Here is an 18940-nt window from a genome sequence, read left to right as displayed (position 1 = left end):
GATAGTGGTAGTAGATGGTTGCCTCACTGAATGGAGGCCTGTGACTCATGGTGTGCTGCAGGGATTGGTGCTGGGTTCCTTGGTGTTTGTCATCTATATCATATATATTTGGCAGAGGTGCACAAAATTATGAGGGGTGTAGAGTTTGGGTGAGACTAGTAGAACTAGAGGTTATGGATTAAAGGTGAAAGGTGAAGTAAGTGAAACAAGAGGGAGATATTTCTTCAGTTAGTGGCTGGTGAGAGTGGAATAAGCTGCCCTTAGATGCAGGTTGGATTTCAACATTAAAGAAAAAGTTGGCAAGGTACATGAATGTGAGCAGTATGATCCCGGTTCTGGTCAATGTTACTAGACAGATTAATGGTTCAGCGTTTGCTAGATGGGCCAAAAGGTCTTTTACTGGGCTGTAGTGTCCTATGACTTTCTGACTATGTATGGATAGGTTTAGGTTAAGTAAGTTGTGGGCATGCTGTGTTGACATGGAAATATAGTGACACTTGCAGGTTGACCCCAGCACAATCGATGTTTTGATGTACATGTGACAAGTAAAGATAATCTTTAATCTTTCCATGTACTACCTCACAGGTCCAAATTTGGCCATTTTGTTTCCATTATTTCCACTCGACATCTTCGGAAAATGTGAAGGCTTTGATTTAGATCACATGTTTATAAGCCCATAAACATCCCAAGTTAAGTGCCTCTGTGCGGTACTTGTAACTTTTTCCTAGCCTGAGAAGTTTCTATTTGTAGTTACTCATTTAATATTGCAGGAGATTTTCAATAGGGAGCCTTGTTTACTCCTCTTCATCACCATCAATGTCAAATAGGGAAACCCTTTTCTCAGCAAAAAAAAGACTTCTTTTGAAATGTAAGTATACAAAATACCATTTGCCTTTTTCCTGATGCCAATAATAAATTTCATATATACAAAATAGCCCATTTCCTTCTGGCATTCTTTAAAGAGAGCCTGATCAATTAGGAAACCCCATATTTGGCCTTCTGACGGTGATAGTTTAATTGATTCTTCTATGTGTTTGACTTTGTGTGTGTGTGTCTGTGTGGGTTTATGTGTACAGCGTTTATGCACACTATGTTTACATGTGCATATGCATACATGCAAACACATGGTATGCATTTTTACATGTGTGCATGTATGAGTGTACGTATATGACATGTATTTGTACATGTGAATGTATGTATATTTGTTTGCGCATATGTACATGCTTGATATATGTGTATTTCATGTGTTTACGAGACCTCACATTAGTAATATGTAAGTTCATATCTCAGAGCAAACCTTTAAACTGTATTAACAATTTGTATTTAGCTGACCAATGCAAGCAAGACTTGAGGGTTTGAGGTATGGAGCGAGGATGAGCTGGTTGGCTTTGTTTTTTTCAGTGGAATACTGTAGAATGAGGGGTAAACTTATGAAGATATATAAAATCATGAGGGGAATAGATAAAGTGAATGTGCACAGTCTCTTCCCCAGGGCTGGGTAATCAAGAGTTAGAGAGCATAGGTTTAAGGTGAGGGGGAGAGATTTAAAAGGGAGTTGAATGACAACTTTTTCCATCCAGAGGGTGGACATTATATGGAACAAGCTGCCAGAGGAAGTGGTTGAGGCAGGTACGTTAACAACATTTAAAATCTACTTGGACTTGTACATGTATGGAAAAGGTTTAGAGGGATAAGCTGAACAAGGTTAGGTGGGAATCTTGATTGGCATGTATCAGTTGGGCTGATAGGCCTGTTTCTATGCTATAGGATTCCACGACTTTGACTCCTATGTTTATTTTTTAAAGCACTTGAAGCTCCACCTGATTGGTGATAATAAAATATTTTTAAATTTAAATGGTCCAATCAAAACCCAGCAGTTGCAAGGACTGTGCATGTCCTGAGACTGGCTGGTGTCACAACTGCAGATTCAAATAGAACCCATTCTTCAGCCAATCACAATTGGAATGTTAAGATCAAAAGCAGGGAGCGTAGGACGCACTGGTGATTGGGACAGCTGACATATCGGCTCAGGGTGTCATGGCTAACCCACCACCACTTGCCTGGACAGTGAATTCCAACATCTAGGAGAACAAATTTTTTGCCTTCTCTGTCATGAATGTTTTGAGATTGGGCCTCCGAGTTTTAGACAGCCCTCCAGTGTAAACACAAACCCTACGTTTATTTTGTCAAGATCTATAAGAATATATATTTTTAATGATTCAGTGAAATTATTTCTCATTCTACTAAACTCAAGGGAGTACAGGCCCAGTCTGCCTACTTTCCATAATTTTTCCATCCCAGGCATTAATCTGGAAAACTGCTGTAGAATTTCCTTTATCATTAGTATTCCTTCCTTAATCAGGATAAATGGACCTGTAAATAATAAACCAGAGACATAAAGCAAGGTGTCTCTGTGGAGGCACTGTCTACATCCCCTCCTTCCCCTGCATCCACCATCCACACCTCCACATACCAACTGTTTTTATCCTGATCTACATCCACCCCAGCCCTTACCTTCCACCAACTCCCCAGTCATCATGGACTCACCTTCACTACTGAGCAGGTGAGAAAGACCCTGTGGAAAATCAGACGGGGCAAAGCACTAGGACCAGATGGTGTGAACCTCGAGGTCCTGAAGGAGTAAAAACAACATGGGTGGTCATGGTACCCATGAAGGGCAGATCAAAAGGCTTCAATTACTACCGTACAGTGGCCCTGACCTCAAACATCATGGAGACGCTGGAGAGGTTGGCCTGGCTCATCTCTGACCCCAGGTCAGATCAGCCCTCAATCCCCTGCAATCTGCCTACCAGGACCACATTGGAGTCAACGATGCTGTCACCTACCTGTTGAACAGTGCCTACTCCCATTTGGATAAGCAGGGCAGCACTGTGAGAATCATGCTTTTTGATTTCTCAAGTGCCTTTAATACTATACAGCCCTTATTGCTGAGGGACAAGCTCTGTTCAATGCAGATTGGCACTTCCATTGTACCCTGGTTAATGGACTACCTGACTGGCAGACAACAGTTTGTGCGGTTACAGAACTGTGTGTCAGATGTGGCTATAAGCAGCACTGGGGCCCCACAGGGGACTGTATCGGCTCCCTTCCTGTTTACTCTGTATACCTCAGATACAATACTGAGTCAGGTTACCTGCATAAATTCTCTGATGACTCAGTAATAGTTGGGTGTATAAAGGGAGGATGGGAGGATGACTACAGGGCCCTAGTGGCGGACATTGTCAAATGGTGCAAGCTGAGTCATCTGCAGCTCAACATCAATAAGGTAAAGTAAACCGTGATGGACTTCAGGAAGACTCAGCCTGCACTGTTCCCTGTTACTATTGATGGTGAGGATGTGGATGTTGTGAGGACCAACAAGTACCTGGAGGTGCACCTGGATGACAGACTTGAGTGGAGCACCAACACAGGGGTTGTGTATAAAAGGGCCTGAGAAAACTTTACTTCCAGAGACAGAGGTCCTCTGGAGTATGTTGGCCTCTCCTTCACATGTTCTCCCAGTCTGTTGTCGCCAGTACAGTCTTCTATGTGGTGGTGTGCTGGGGCAAAGGCATCAACATGGGTGACGTCAGCAGGCTCAATAGATTAGAATGACGGACTCTGTTACAGGCATCAAACTGGACACACTGGGGGCTGTGGTAGAATAAAGGACCCAATTGAAAATCCTGGCAATTCTGGACAGTGTTTCTCACCCTCTGCATGCTACCTTGGCTGAATATAGGAGCACTTTCAGTGATAGACTAAGACAACTGCACTGATCCAAAGAGATCTATATAAGGTCATTCTTACTGTCAGCTGTAAGTCTCAAAAATGAGACAACCTATAGCCAGGGAAGTGATGACTGTTTAAGGTAACTTTTATTCTTCTTCCTTCTCTTCTAATATTGTATATCTGTGAACTTGTAATGCTACTGTGACACTGTAAATGGGATCAATAAAGTTTATATCTATCTGTAGTGGATGTTTTGGGTCGAAACCTTGCATCAGGATTGAGAATGGAGAAGGCAGATAGCCATTCTGATAAGGTGAGGGGGAGGGCTGAGGCTGGCACTGGCAGGTGATTGGTGGATTCAGGTGAGGAGGGTTTGATTAGCAGATGGGGTCAGGAGGGGCAGGTCAGTTGGTGGAGATAACAGCAGAGGTGAACATATTGTTTAATTAGGCCAACATGAATTCCATTCTTTCTCTTTGATTAAATCATGGGCTTATGATAACCACATTGTCCTCTTGGTTACAGCAAGACACTGAGCAAGAAATATTGAGTAGAAGTTTAACTTGGTCAAAAACAACTCTTTGACCCTCGGAAAGGTGATGCTGCTGTGCTAGAAAGCTGTATTTAGCAATAAGTCCCTTGTGGGCACTGGAGAGTGAGTATTCATCACAAAATGTGGGAGCATTAGGGGAGGGAAAGGAACAGGAGACCCAGTGGGTTGACAATGTGGGTGATAATATTACACATGTGGTCTCAACAGATAGTAACGTACCATCTCAAATTCTGCAGATGTGTGAGCTACAGGCTCACTTTCAAGGACTCTTTACAACTCGAGTTCTCAGTACTTTTTTAAACATTTGCATACTTTGTCTTCTTATGCACATTGCTTGTCAGTCTTTTTTAACTTTTTTTCATAAATTCTTTAAACTTTCTTTATTTTCCTGTAAATGCCTGCAAGAAAATGGATCTTGAGGTACTTTGATTTAAAAAATCACTTTTAAATTTGAACTTTACATTTATTTTTGCATTCTTAATTGGTGATATGTACATTAGGCATATTCCTGAGGAAAGACTAAAGTTAATATTTATGTTTGGTAGCATTATAGCTGCATGCCAAAGCACAGGGGTTCAGCTAAAATTATTGAATTGGTTTATCATTGTCAGATATACTGAAGTACAGTGAAAAACTTGTCCTGTACACCACACATATAGATCAATTCATTGCAACAATGCTTTGAGATAGAAAAACGTAAAAAAACATTAACAGAATGCAGAATAAAATGTTACAGATGCAGAAAAAGTGCAGTGCAGGCAGACAATAAGGTTCAAGGCCATAACTAGATAGGTTGAGAGGTCAGAATCCATCTTATTGCATTGGAGGCTGTTCAGTATTCTGCTATCAATGGAATGGAAGCTATCCTTGATCCTGGTGGTATGTACATTCAGGCTTTTGTATCTTCTACCTGATGGATTCAAATTCAGATTCATTTTATTTATCACATGTACATCAAAATACAGTACTGTGAAATCTGTTGTGTGCGCTACCAACTAACACAAACTAAGAATATGCTGGGAGGGGCATGAAGAGGGAATATTTGGAGTGGTGACCCATTTCAGTTGAACTTCCCATTCCCATTCTGACATGATGGTCCATTGCCTCCTCTACAGTCATGATGAGGCCACCCTCAGTTTGGAGGTGCAACCTGAATTGATTGTAGTGGCTGTTTTATCAAGGCAGTGAGCAGTGTCGATAGATAAATACTGGTGATGACACATCCAGGGAATACATAATTTCCAAACCACTGGAACAAAGTAGAAGTCCCACCAAACAGGAAAATGTCTGGAATGAAATGGGAGAGGAGGAAAGTGCTTTTTATTAAACAAGAAGGACAGAGGACAAGAACTCTCATTGAAGGTCATCTCTATTTTATAACTAACATAATCACAGGAAAGTCAAAATCTAAGAACTTAATGATAACATCATAACAAATCCACAAATACTGAACTCAATATTCCTGAACTCTCAAATAAAATACCATGAATACACTGGAACTCACACAACATGCTGGAGGACCTCAGCAGGTCAGGCAGCATCTCTGAAAGGAATAACTTATCGACATTTTGGCCCGAGTCCCTTCATCAGGACTGGAAAGGAAGGGGGAAGAAGGTAGGGGGAGGGAAAGGAGTACAAGCCGGTAGGTGATTGGTGAAACCAGGTGAGGGCGGGAAGGAGGATAGGTGGGGGAGAGAGATGATGTAATGAGAAGCTGGGAGGTGATAGGTGGAAGAGATAAAGAGATAGGTGGAAGAAAAAGAATGAATCTAATAGGAGAGGGAGATGATGGGCAGCTGAAGAGAACGGGTGGGAGGAGAGCCAGGGGGAATGGAAAATGAGAGGAGGGAGTGCGAAATTATTGGAAGCTAGATAAATTGATGTTCACGCCATCAGATTGCAGGCATAAATATGAGGTGTCGCTCCTTCACCCTGAGAGTGGCTTCATCGTAGCAGTAGAGGAGGCCATGGACTGACCTGTCAGAATGGGAATGGGAATGAGAAGTCGAATGGGAAATTTTGCCCTTTGTGGCAGATGGGTCTGGAATGTGGAATCTATGATCACAGTTAAAATAAGGCCCATGACATCATTAATATCTTGTTTTAATTCTTATTAGGATAGGAGATAATGACATTTAGATTGTATTCTACAAATAAGTGTTCTGCTTGTGTCCTTTGGACATCTGAATAAAATTTTTTCTTTCTCTTTTTCTCCCTCATAGGTCAGTCTTTCCAACGAGACCAGCTGTGTGGAAGAAATACTACGGGTTGGTCTTTGTATTTCTTTTAATTTTAATTCCGTGGCGGGGACCTTTGGGGGATGTGGAGAAGTTCTCCAAACATAGCACAGCACAAAGTGGCCGTGTTCTGGGCTGGGTGGGATGGCAGGGAAAGAGTTAGTAGGCAGCAAAGGGATCTGATTGAATGAGCCTAAAAAGATCTTTGAGCTGCAGGGACCACAGAATGTTCCTGTCTTTGAAGAAGGAGTTGGAACCTATAGGGAAATTAACCATGAACACAAAGTTGCAGCATAATACTATTAAAGTGCTTGTGACCGGGGTCCAATTCCCGCTCCTGTCTGTAAGGAGTTTGTACGTTCCCCCTGTAACCACATGTATTTTAAACATGACAGCAAAAGGTGTGGTACAGCTATAAACAGGGTTCAATTCCAGCCACTGTCTGTAAGGACTTAGTACGTTCTCCCTGTGACTATGCGGATTTCCACCGGGTGCCCTGGTTTCTTCGCACATTACAAAAGTATATGAGCTAGTAGGTTAATTGGTCACATGGGTGTAATTTTGCAGCACAGGTGTTTTGGGCCTGCAATCGTGCCGTATCTAAATAAGGGGAACGTCGACTCAGACCATGAGAAGCCTGCGTTGGGCATTTTCATGCCTTACAAGGCGCAGGTTGGAAGTCTGTGTGGGGCGCCACTCCTCGCACAGACACTAGAGCAATGTGTGATTAAGTGCCTTGCTCAAGGACATAAACACACTGCCACAGCTGAGGCTCGAACTAGCGACCTTTAGATCACTGGATGAATGCCTTAACCACTTGGCCACGTTAAATAAAATAAATGTTAAAAGATAGTAGTACTCCACCTGACCCCTCAAGCCCTCTCTGCCAGTCAAAAAATCATGTGATCTATACCACTCCTCCTCTACGCTAGTTCCCATTCACCCTCAATTTCAAGAATGTACTGTACCTACTTCCTCAAAAAGTATGTGCCTCCAGTGACCCACTGCCCACAATCCTCTGGGGTAGAGAAGTCCAGTGATTCATCACTTTGTGGTTTTAATTTGAAGGTTAAACCCAATAACCGTGAGGTAAATTTGCAGCTTTATAAAATTCTGGTTAGTCCACACTTGGAGTGTTGTGTTCAGTTCAGTTGCCTCATTATAGGAAGGATGTGGAATCTTTAGAGAAGGTGCAGAGGAGATTTACCAGGATGCTGCCTGGAGTAGTGAGCATGTTTTCTGAGGATAGGCTGAACGAGTTGTGCTTTTCTCTAAGGATGGAAGGAGGTGGCTTGATGAAGGTGTACAAGATGATGAAGTATACTGTAAATCAAGTAGATAACCATAGACTATTTCCCAGGGCAGAAGTGGTTAAGAGGAGGGGGCATAATTTTAACGAGACTGAAGGAAAGTATAGGGGAGATGTCAGAGGTAGTTATTTTATGTATTGCGATGTACTGCTGCTGTATAACAATAAATTTCATGACATACAGTATACCAGTAATATTAAACTTGGTTCTGATCCTGATTTTACAGAGAGGGTGGTGGGTGCATGAAACGCTCAGCCAGGGTGGTGGTAGAGGCAGGTACATGAGGGACGTTTAAGAGGCTCTTAGAGAGACACATGGATGATAGAAAAAACAGAGGGCTATGTGGGATGGAAGGGTGAGATTGATCTTAGAGTTCACACAATATCGTGAGCTGAAGGGCCTGTACTGTGCTGTTCTCTGTTCTAAATGTCCGACTCCTTATCTTGCACTAAACGCTTCTCATCTGAGAATCTCATACTAATGGGAACACCTCCACACATCCAGTGCATTTCCGGGAACCATTCTCTTCCACTGAAGATATTCATCTAGAATGGTCGGTCAGCCTGACAGAAGAATGAAAGCTGACAGTGATCAGAAAATGAAACGTGTGGAATTTCCACATAATGAGTCAGGATTAATTTAGCTTTGAAAATACAACATGTAACTATCTCCCCAGTACATGAGGCCATGATATAGATGGTGATTGTTCGGTCTGACATACTAATAGGATAATAGCCTCAATTCCTACAGTCTTCAACATTATTATGTAGAAGATATGAAACATGGTTAAAGGTTCAGGCTCTGAACATCAATGAGTAAAGCTATTAATATTGTGTTAATAGCATCTAACGTATCAGTGTCTTAAAGGTAGAGAAACAGACCCCTGAGACGATTAATGCATTCAGAGAGATGGTGGCAGCTTACACTCAGCGGCCACTTTATTAGGTACACCTGTACATCTGCTTGTTGATGCTAATATCTAATCAGCCAATCATGTGGCAGCAACTCAAAGCATAAAAGCAGGCAAGCATGGTCTAGAGGTTCAGTTGTTGTTCAGACCAAACATTAGAGTGGGGGGAAATAGTGGCCTCAGTGACGTTTACCGTGGGATGATTGTTGCTTCCAGACTTGGGGGGGGGGGGGGGGGGGGGGAGGTGTTGAAGATCCCAGAAACTGCTGATCTCCTGGGATTTTCACACACAAAGATATTTTTTATGCCATGGGCCATTACTATTCAGCAAGGGGTCCATGGCCCTCAGGTTGGGAACCCCTGCTTTAGAGTTTTCAGAGAATGGCGCAAAACAAAACAAAACCAAAAATCTGATGAGCAGTAGATCTGTGGGTGAAAATCCTGTGTTAATGAGAGAGGTCAGAGGAGAATGGCCAGACTGGTTCAAGCTGACAGGAGGCAACCGTAACACATATAACCACACGTTACAACAGTGGAGTGCAGAAGAGTATCCCTGAATGCACTGTACATCAAACCTAGAAGTGAACGATCTGCAACAGCAGAAGACCACAAACGTATATTCAGTGACCACTTTATTACAGATAGGGGTACTGAATAAAGTGGCCACTAGGTGTACTTTCTACCCACAATGCCTTTGGCGAACAAAAATCCAGCAACCTTTGAAATGAACAGTTGACTCAACACTGTCAGCTGTTTATGGGAGGGAGTTCTAAACTTCTTTCAGATTCTGCTTATTTCTGAACTTCAGTACAGGAAGGCTGGCACTAATCTGTGACCAGTCCAAGACTTCTTATCCAGTGGGAATAATTGTACTCTATCTCCCTATCAATTCCACTTAATGTCTTGGAAACTTTGATCGAATCAGCCTTTAAGCTTCTAAATAATAAAGCATGCAACTTTAATTTGTGCCACGTCACCTCACAATTTAACCCTTGGGTTCCAGGTATCACTGTTGTAATTCAGCACTCTTTATCAGTGGGGGTAGATTCATCAGCCTGTGCTGTTCAGAACTGTTCTAATCTGGCCTTTGTGTAAAGGAATACAGCACGGATACTGGCCCTTCGGCCCAACCAGTCGATACTGACCATGCTAATCCCAATTTCCTGCACTCGGCCCACATCTCTCCAAGACCCTCCCCTCCAAGTACCTGCCCAAGTGCTTCTTAAATAAAACTCTTGTATGTGCTTTAACCAGTTCCTCCAGCTATTCGTTTCATGCACTCAACACCCTCTGTGCGGAAAGTTGCCCCTCAGGACCCAGGACATGACCTCTTCTCATTGCTACCATCAGGAAGGAGGTACAGAAGCCTGAAAGCACACACTCAGTGATTCAGGAACAACTTCTTCCCTGTTACCACACAATTTCTGAATGGACATTGACCCCATGAGCACCACCTCATTACTTTTTTCATTCTTTTTTGCAAAATTTATTTAAATTGACTATTTAATATATACTGTATATATTCATAATATGATTTACAGTTTTTTTCTATTATCCTGCATTGCATTTTACTGCTGCTGCAAAATTAACAAATTTCACAACACATGCCAGTGAAATTAAACCTGATTCTGATTCTGATTCTGATTTTAAACCTTCCTTCTCTCACCCTAAGCCTATGCTCCCTTCTTTTGGGCTCTCCTACTGTGGAGAAAGGACTGTTACCATCCACCATATCTATACCTCTCATAATATTAAACACTTCTGTAGGGTCACCCCTCATTAGTCATTAGAGCACCATTGCACAGAAATTGGCCCTTCAGCCCATCTAGTCCATACTAATCTATTATTCCACCAATGTTCCAAGGAATAAAGACCCAGCCCGGCCAACCTCTCTCTGTAACTTAGGCGCTCTAATCCTGGCCATATCCTCATAAATCTTTTCTGCAATCTCTCCAGTTTGACCATATTTTTTTGTATAACAGGATGACCAAAGCTGTACACAGTGCCCCAAGTACAGTCTCGCCAACTGCATCATAATGTCCCAACTCATGCACTCAATGCCCAGACGTCGTTCCTTTCCTGATTTTGCATACTTCAAATATAAAATGCAGCACTCCATTAACTCCCTGATTGTTTTTAATACTCACCCATGACAGTTTAATGATTTATTTATATGTACAGAGTCTCTAAGTATCTTTGACCTGAAAATGCTTTTAACTTTTAACCATTTAGAAATTAATCTGGACTATCATTTTATGGTCAAGTATCGATGACCTCACATTGAAGTCCTTTTGCCACAGCTTTGCCCGTTCCCTTAATCTATTAATATCATTTTATGCTTCCACTTATACAATGCTCTCCTGCTCCTTGCGTGCTACCAACAAACTTCAATACGTGGCTCTCCATCCATCATAGAAGTCATTAACACATTCAGTGAATGCATGAGCCACCAGCACAGATCCCTGTGGAACGTACACTAGTCACATCCTGCCGATCAGAGTACTGGCCCATTGTCCCGAGTCTGTCCCCTGCCCCTCAGGTACTTCTCCCATCAGGTCAGTAGCTTGTCCTCACAACTATAAGCTACATTTTCAGTTAACAGACTTGTTCTATGATTCAAGATTCAGGATTGTTTAATGTCATTTCCAGTACGCAAGTGTAAAGGAGAACGAAATAATTGTTTCTCTGAATCTGATGCAGCACCAAAAAAAAACACAATAAGATAAGGAGCACAGTAATTAAAAAAAACACACAGAAATTACAGTATAATGTTTGGCACGGTAATGTAGTGGTTAGCCACACACTACAGTACCAGTGACCCGGGTGCGACTCCCGCTGCTGCCTATAATGAGCTTGTATGTTCCCCTGTACCTGCGTGGGTACTCCAGTTTCCTCCCACAGACCAAAGACAGACTGGTTAGTAGGTTAATTGGTCAATGTAAAGTGTCCTGTGACTTGGCTAGGATTAAATTGGGGTGGCTCGGCTCTTTTTTGTGCGGGGGGTGGGCGTGTGGGGGTTGATGTCTTTTCTTTCAACAAACTCCATGGTCTTGCTTTGTTTCGGGGTTATCTGGACAAGATGGATCACAGAGTTGTATTCTGCATGCGTACTTCGCTAATAAAATGAACCTTTTAACCATTGGTTGTACATCTGTAAAGTGATATTAGGTACAGAGTCTATACATAAGGTGACTGACAGAAAATGATAAAGTAGTGATGATGGGGGTGTGGAGGGATGGGTTAGTGGCTGGAAGTGTTGATCAGCCTTAATGCTTGGGAAAAGTAACTGTTTTGAATCTGGTGGTTCTGTGTAGCCTCCACCCTGTTGGGAGTGGGACAAACAGTCCAAGGGTTACAGGGAGAAGGCAGGAGAATGGGGTGGAGAGAGATAATAAATCAGCCATGATTGAATGCCAGAGCAGACTCAATGGGCTGAATGGCCTAATTCTGCTTCGATGTCTTATGGTCTTATTAGCTATTTTTACCGTAGGCTATTTATTTCTAAAGTAATGACTCTTCGTGAAGCCGTTAAAATAGAATCACAGACTTATTAAGGCAAATTATGAATGACGAACTATAAATTAATCTCATCCAATAATTTTCATTGTGCTGCAGTTAACATTTGCCTCTCAAGATGACATTAAGAGGAACTGTAAACTTCATCTCATTCAGTCCAGTGTTGCAGATTCTGGTTTTAAATTGCTTTAGGTATTCATGGTCCCCAAGTATCCTCAGTACTTGTGTTTTAATAAGCAAACAAATTCCCAGCAAACGTCGTTTGGTTGCTGTCAAGCTAGAACGGAATAAACCATTAGTTCCAGCGAGTATTTCACCAATGGATATTTTTAGGCCTATGCTATTGTGGACAGACAGGAGACCGTGTGAACAGCTGGACGATTATACTCTGCCTCTGCAGAGAGAAATTATTGAAACTGGTGAGCGATGGTGCAAGAGATGAAAAATGGGAATGTTGTGATCTCAGAGGACACCCAGTCACCTTGATTTAAATACAAGAGATTCTGTAGATGCTGGTAATCCAGAGTAACATACAAAATTATGGAGGAACTCAGCAGGCCAGGCAGTATCTATGGAGAAGAATAAAACGACAGTGTTTCAGGTTGCGACCCTTCATTAGGACTCTCCATTGATGCTGCCTAACCTGCTGCATTCCTCCAGCATTTTGTGTGTTCGGTCTTAAACTTGGCTGCTTAATATTACTTGTAACAGTTACTCTGAAAGGCAAAATGGAACAGGGCCAATGTTCCCTCTAATTTGTAATGACCAGTGTGTGCAAAATCTTGTGCTGTGCAATTTTTGTGCCCAGTGACAACAACATGTGCGCACAGAATAATTTCTTCAATAAAAACAACATAAACTAGCCAGTTCTAAAATTTGCAGACAAATCATTGCAAACTCCATGTCGTCAGCATCTTCTGCATCAGAAACCGGAGAAGAAAATGTGATTGTATACGATCGTGAAATATACTTAACAGGCCAATGAGGGTATCAAGCTTTTGTGCGCAATTTAAGGTCCTTTGAGCACCAGTGGCAGCAGACGTGTGTGCACGTACATGAGCACACCTGAGAGAGAACATTGAACAGGGCTGCCAGTTCTGGAAAGGAGGAAAGTGAGGGGTTTGGGGAAAGGTGGTTGGCAGAAGTGTTTCCTTTACTTCATCGAGGAGTTTGATTGGGTAAGCAGGGGGGAAATTGTTTCTGCTTGTGAGAAAGTAGAAAAGAAAGTGGGCATCCTGGGGATCGTACATAATGGACGGTCAGAGAAAATTAAAGGGGGAATTTGGGATAGATGACTTTACCCAGAGAGAGAGATATAAAGCTCACTCCTACTGAGAGCCATCAAGGCAGATGTCAGAAACTCAGGACTCACTTTATTTGGTACATGAGTGGAACCAGATGTGGTCAAGTCAAGTCAAGTCAGTTTTTATTGTCATTTCGACCATAACTGCTGGTACAGTACACAGTAAAAATGAGACAGCGTTTTTCGGGACCATGGTGCTACATGAAACAATACAAAAACTACCCTGAACTACGTAAAACAACACAAAAACTACACTAGACTACAGACCTACCCAGGACTGCATAAAGTGCACAAAACAGTGCAGGCGTTACAATAAAAAGTAAACAAGACAATAGGCACAGTTGAGGGCAGTAGGTTCCATTGCTGTAGCCAATCCAGTTCAATGTATGATGTGTTGTGCATGTAGAGGTGTTCTTTTGATTACCGCTGTTGTAACACGTGGTAATTTAAGTTACAGTTGCCCTCCTCTCAGCTTGAACCAGTCTCATCACTCTCCTCTGACCTCTCCCATTAACAAGGCATTTTCATCTACTGAACTGCTGCTCACTGTATTTCTTTGTTTGTTTCTTATACAACATTCTCTGTGCATTCCAGAGACTGTTGTCTGTGAAAATCTCAGGACATCAGCAGTTTCTGAGATACTCAAACCACCCCGTCTGGTACCAACAATCACTCCACGATCAAAGTCACTTGGATCACATTTCTTCCCCGTTCTGATATTTGGTCTGAACAACTTTTCTGTGTACTTTTATGTGTTGAGTTGCTACCACATAATTGGTTGATTAGATATTTGCATTAAAGAGCAGGTGTACAGATGTATCTAATAAGCGGCCACTGAGTGTATATTTAAGGGGAGTTGTGCACTGGCTGGAGGAAAATGAATGGGACAATGTAATAATGGAATAATAATAGCTGGGGTGACAACAGGCTCTTGTGGAGCATAAGAACTGGCACCAAGTAGGCAGCTTGGCAGTTAGGTTCAGTGCTGGGAGATCCTATGTGATCCCACATCATTGGTTTGAACCATTAAATTTCTTTTTGATTAACAAAACACACAACTGTACACAGGCAGGCACAGATTGCTGGATGTGGAATCTTACTGTGCACAAACTGGATGTAACAATCTCTATATCTAGAGACTAAGTACAAGTCAAAAGTGCTTAATGAATTGTAAACTACTTTGAAAAGTCCTGAAGGGAATGTGGTGGTCCAATGGAAAGGTAACACTTCCTTCTGTCCTTCCTACATGCTGTCCTCCTTCCTTCTCCTTCTCTCACTTCACACCTTCTCTCCCTCCCTCCCTCCCTTCACCCTCCCTCCTTCTTTCACCTCTCCTCCTTCCCTCCTTACTTACTACACCTTCTCTCCTTACTTCCTTTATCTTTTGTTCTACCTTCTTCCTTCCTTCACTTGTTCCTTCCATCTTTCCTGCACCTTTACTCTCTCCTTCATTCCTTCCCTCCTTCCTTCATCATCCATCCCTCTTTCATTCCCTCCCTCCTTCTTTCACATTCCTTCCTTCACATTTCCTCCTTCCTTCACCTTCCATATTCACTACTTCCCTCACCTTCCCTCCTTTCCTCTTTCTGTCTCTCCTTCTTTCTCTCCTTCCCTCTTTCCTTCACCTTCCCTCCCTTCACTCCTTCCCTCACCTTCCCTCCTTTCAGTCCTTTCCTCTTTTCTGCACCTTCCATCCTTTCACTCCTTTCTTCTTTCCTTCACCTTCCCTTCTGTCACTCCTTCCCTATTGCCTTCACCTTCCCTCTTTTCTTCTCCTTCATCTCCTTCCTCTTTGTTTCTGTTTGATTTGCTTCAGTGTTTTGCTCTCGCGTTTTGTGTGATAATCTCTTGTCTGGATCTCTTTGGGGTGGTGCTGAAGGAAGGTGTTTTGTAAGTGTACGTTGTTGTTGCGCTTGTTCAGTGGGTATGGTGTTCGTGTATTCCACACAAAGTAACCTCAGTTTTTGATGTACTGGCCCGCGACAGGCAGACTACATGTAGGTTGCTGCAGTAGGTGGGAAAGAGCAGTGAAACAGATTGGCTGCTTTGATCATAGACTACGTGGCACTTCTCAGCTGGTGGTGCTGTGTCAAGATGCCCTCTCACAGCAGAGCCAGTGTTTTGTGTGTGTGTGTGGGGGGGGGGGGAGCGATATCTACTTTACTCCCCTTTTAAGTAAGTGCAAACAATGTTTGCAATAGCATTCACAATGTCCCTAGGCACTAGAGTACATATTGTAATGGTGAGGCTTTATAAGACATTGGTCTGACTGCATTTGGAGCGTAATGAGCAGTTTTAGGCACCACACCTCAGAAAAGATGTGCAGGCATTGGAGAGGGTCCAGAAGAGGTTAATGAGAATGATCTCAGGAATGAAAGGGTTAATGTATGAGGTGTATTTGATGGTTCTGGGTCTGAACTCAGTGGAGTTCAGAAGAATGAGAGTGTATCTCACTGAAACATATTGAATATTGAAAGGCCTAAACATTGGGGGTCATGGTGTGGATGTTTCCAATAGTGGAGTATCCAAGACCAGAGGACACAGCCTCAGACTACAAGAATGTCCCTCTGGAGCAGAGATGAGGAATTTCTTTAGCCAGAGACTGGTGTATCTGTGGAATTTATTGCCACTGAAGGCTATGGACCCCAAATTACTACCTGTATTTGAAATGCAGATTCTTAGGTTCTTGATTAGGAAAGGCATCAAGGATTACAAGGGGAAGGCAGGAGAATGGGGTTGAGAGGGACGATAAATCAGCCATAATGAAATGTTGGAGAAGACCTGATGACCAAATGACCTAATTCTGCTCCTGTGTCTTATAGTCTTACTTTTATTGAACTGCAGCTACCACTCCAAAGTAATAGATGGAGTATTCATTGAGTACAGTGCCAGGATGAGAAGGAGATGGTAGTGATGCTGGCCGGGAGATAACTATTGACCAGAATAGCTCAAACTTGCCTGCTTTTCGCTGAGACGGTGCCATCTTCGTGACAGAGTAGTTGTGTCTTTGTCGAAGATCTCCAGGCTGAATCTCCAACAATCCAGTGTTTGATGGGTTTGTTTATGTGCCAGAATTTAATTAATGATTTGAATTTAAACTTCTCCACAGTACCTACTGGGAATTAAAGTCTGATCTCCGGATTAGTACTAATCCAATAATTTAACTATAGCTCTACCTTTAGTGCTCTCAAACCAATGGTCAGTTTGACAGGTTTCCTTCAGGTGTTATCGTCTTTCAAGTCACAAATTTCAATAGGCATATAGTGGAGAGCATTCTGACTGGTTGCAACAGATTCAGATTCAGATTCTTTTATTTGGAGCCAGAATCAGAATCGGGTTTAATATCACCAGCAAATCATTGGCAACTGTGTTGTCTCCGCAGTAGCAGTACAGTGCAATATATAGTAATAGAGGGAAAAAACTGTCAAATACAGTAAGTATATAAAATAGTTAAGTAAGTAGTGCACAAAATAAAAATTAAAAAAAGTAGTGAGGTTGTGTTTATGGGTTCAATGTCTGTTCAGAAATCGGGTGGCAGAGAGGAGGAAGCTGTTCCTGAGTTATTAAGTGTGTGCCTTAAGGCTCCTGTACTTCCTTCCCGATGGAAGCAATGAGAAGAGAGCATGACCTGGGTTGATGGGGGTCCTGAATGATGGAAGCCATCTTATTGAGTCATCGCTCTTTGTAGATGGCCTGGATACTACAGAGGATGGTGCCCATGTTAGAATGCTCCCTGCAGTACATCTGTACAAATTTGCGAGAGTCTTTGGTGACATTCCAAATCTCCTCAAACTCCTAATGAAATATAGGCGCTGTTGTGCTTCCTTTGTAGCTGCATCGATTTGTTGGGCCGAGGATAGATCATCAGAGATGTAGATATCCAGGAACTTGAAATTTCTTACTCTTTACACTTCTGATCCCTCTATGAGGACTGGTGTGTGTTCATTCTACTCACCCTTTAACATGTACTTCAAAACATATAGTGAAATGTGTCATTTGTGTTAACAACCAACACAACTTAAGAATGTCACACATTCCAGCGCCTAAGAAGCATGCCCACAAAGATCAGAAGAAGAACAACAAAATAACAACAGCAATAAAGCCCCTTTGCTCCCTCCCACCTACCCACTTCAAACCCAGGACAAGCCATCTCTGGGACTCCAGCCTCCATTGGACTCCTGGCCTTATAGACATCAGACTTCCCCAAAGAACTCACAACCTCCAACGTGCAGGATCACAAGAACTGGAGAGGATTGTGGATTCAGTCAATTCCATCATGGATACAACACTAACACGAGGAATTCTGCAGATGCTGGAAACTCAAGCAACACACATTAAAGTTGCTGGTGAACTCAGCAGGTCAGGCAGCATCTCTAGGAAGAGGTACAGTCGACGTTTCAGGCCGGGACCCTTCGTCGGGTCATCATAGATACAACACTGTCCACCATTGAGGACATTTTTAAGAGATAGTGGAGGTTAAGCGATTTTGCAGATGCTCGAAACCTTAAGTAATGCACACAAAGAGCTGGAGGAACTCAGCAGAACAGGAATAAGCAGTTGATGTTTTGGGCCGATACCATCAGGACTGGAGAGAAAGGGAGACAAAACTGGAATTAGAAAGTAGGGAGAGGAGATGGATTACAAGGTTGAGACCAGGTGAGGGAGAACATAGGTGGGTGAGGGAGTATGGATGAAGTAAGAACCTAGGAGTGGGTAGGTGGAAAAGGTGAAGACTGAAGAAGAAGGAATCTGATAGGAGAGAAGAGTGGACCATGGAAGAAAGGGAAGGAGGAGGGGCATCAGAGGGAAGTGATGAATCGAGGAGAAGGAGTGAGAGGAGAAGCAGAATGGGGAGTGGAAAAAGAGGAAAGGGGAGGGAGTAGAAATTACCAGAAGTTAGAGAAACTGGTGTTCATGTTTTGTATTAAAGACAGGACTTGTGTTGCAAATGTGTTGCATGTAGATCAGATGTGTTACCACGAAACACATTCAGAAGGAATATCACAAATCTGTTCCCCATAAGGCTTCCACAGGCCTTAATAACTGCAACAACCCATCTGCATTTCAAAGCAGACAAGCCAGTCTTCACCGATCGCTCTTCATGACTCAGCTCACGCTGAACGTCGCAGCAAAACCAGGTTGAAAATATCTCAGGTGGAGATTGCTTTTTAGCACGGAGCTCGCATTAGCTGCGCACGGGGTGCATGTTGTGCATTTAAATGACTGCACAGACGTCATTAGAAGCTGGGTAACGTGTCCATTGGCAGAGTCAATCACACGGCACTGACAGCTGTGGGAAGAGGTGATGAAAAATAGCTGTATCCAAGCAACACAGCCTTTAGTCATCAAGGCTGATGAACAGTACATCCTGAATAGTTG

At 42.7% G+C, this 18940-nt stretch overlaps 1 protein-coding gene across 7 annotated transcripts in view; it reads left to right on the top strand.

Moving 5' to 3' along the window:
• Positions 1 to 18940, top strand: part of aff2 (AF4/FMR2 family, member 2) — a 703805-nt gene that overhangs the window by 419283 nt on the left and 265582 nt on the right. For 6 of the 7 annotated variants that reach the window (XM_072271044.1, XM_072271049.1, XM_072271045.1 and 3 more), the window contains one exon: positions 6508 to 6552. The exons of the other annotated variant lie outside the window; for it this stretch is intronic. In XM_072271044.1, the coding sequence (XP_072127145.1) occupies positions 6508 to 6552 (45 nt within the window). The remainder of the gene's footprint in view (positions 1 to 6507; positions 6553 to 18940) is intronic. 7 annotated transcript variants of the gene reach the window in all.

The sequence above is a fragment of the Mobula birostris genome, chromosome 10 (assembly GCF_030028105.1).
Source record: "Mobula birostris isolate sMobBir1 chromosome 10, sMobBir1.hap1, whole genome shotgun sequence".
NCBI classification, from domain to species: domain Eukaryota; kingdom Metazoa; phylum Chordata; class Chondrichthyes; order Myliobatiformes; family Myliobatidae; genus Mobula; species Mobula birostris.
Note: the sequence above shows the minus strand (reverse complement) of the source record. Positions and strands in the feature narration are given on the sequence as shown.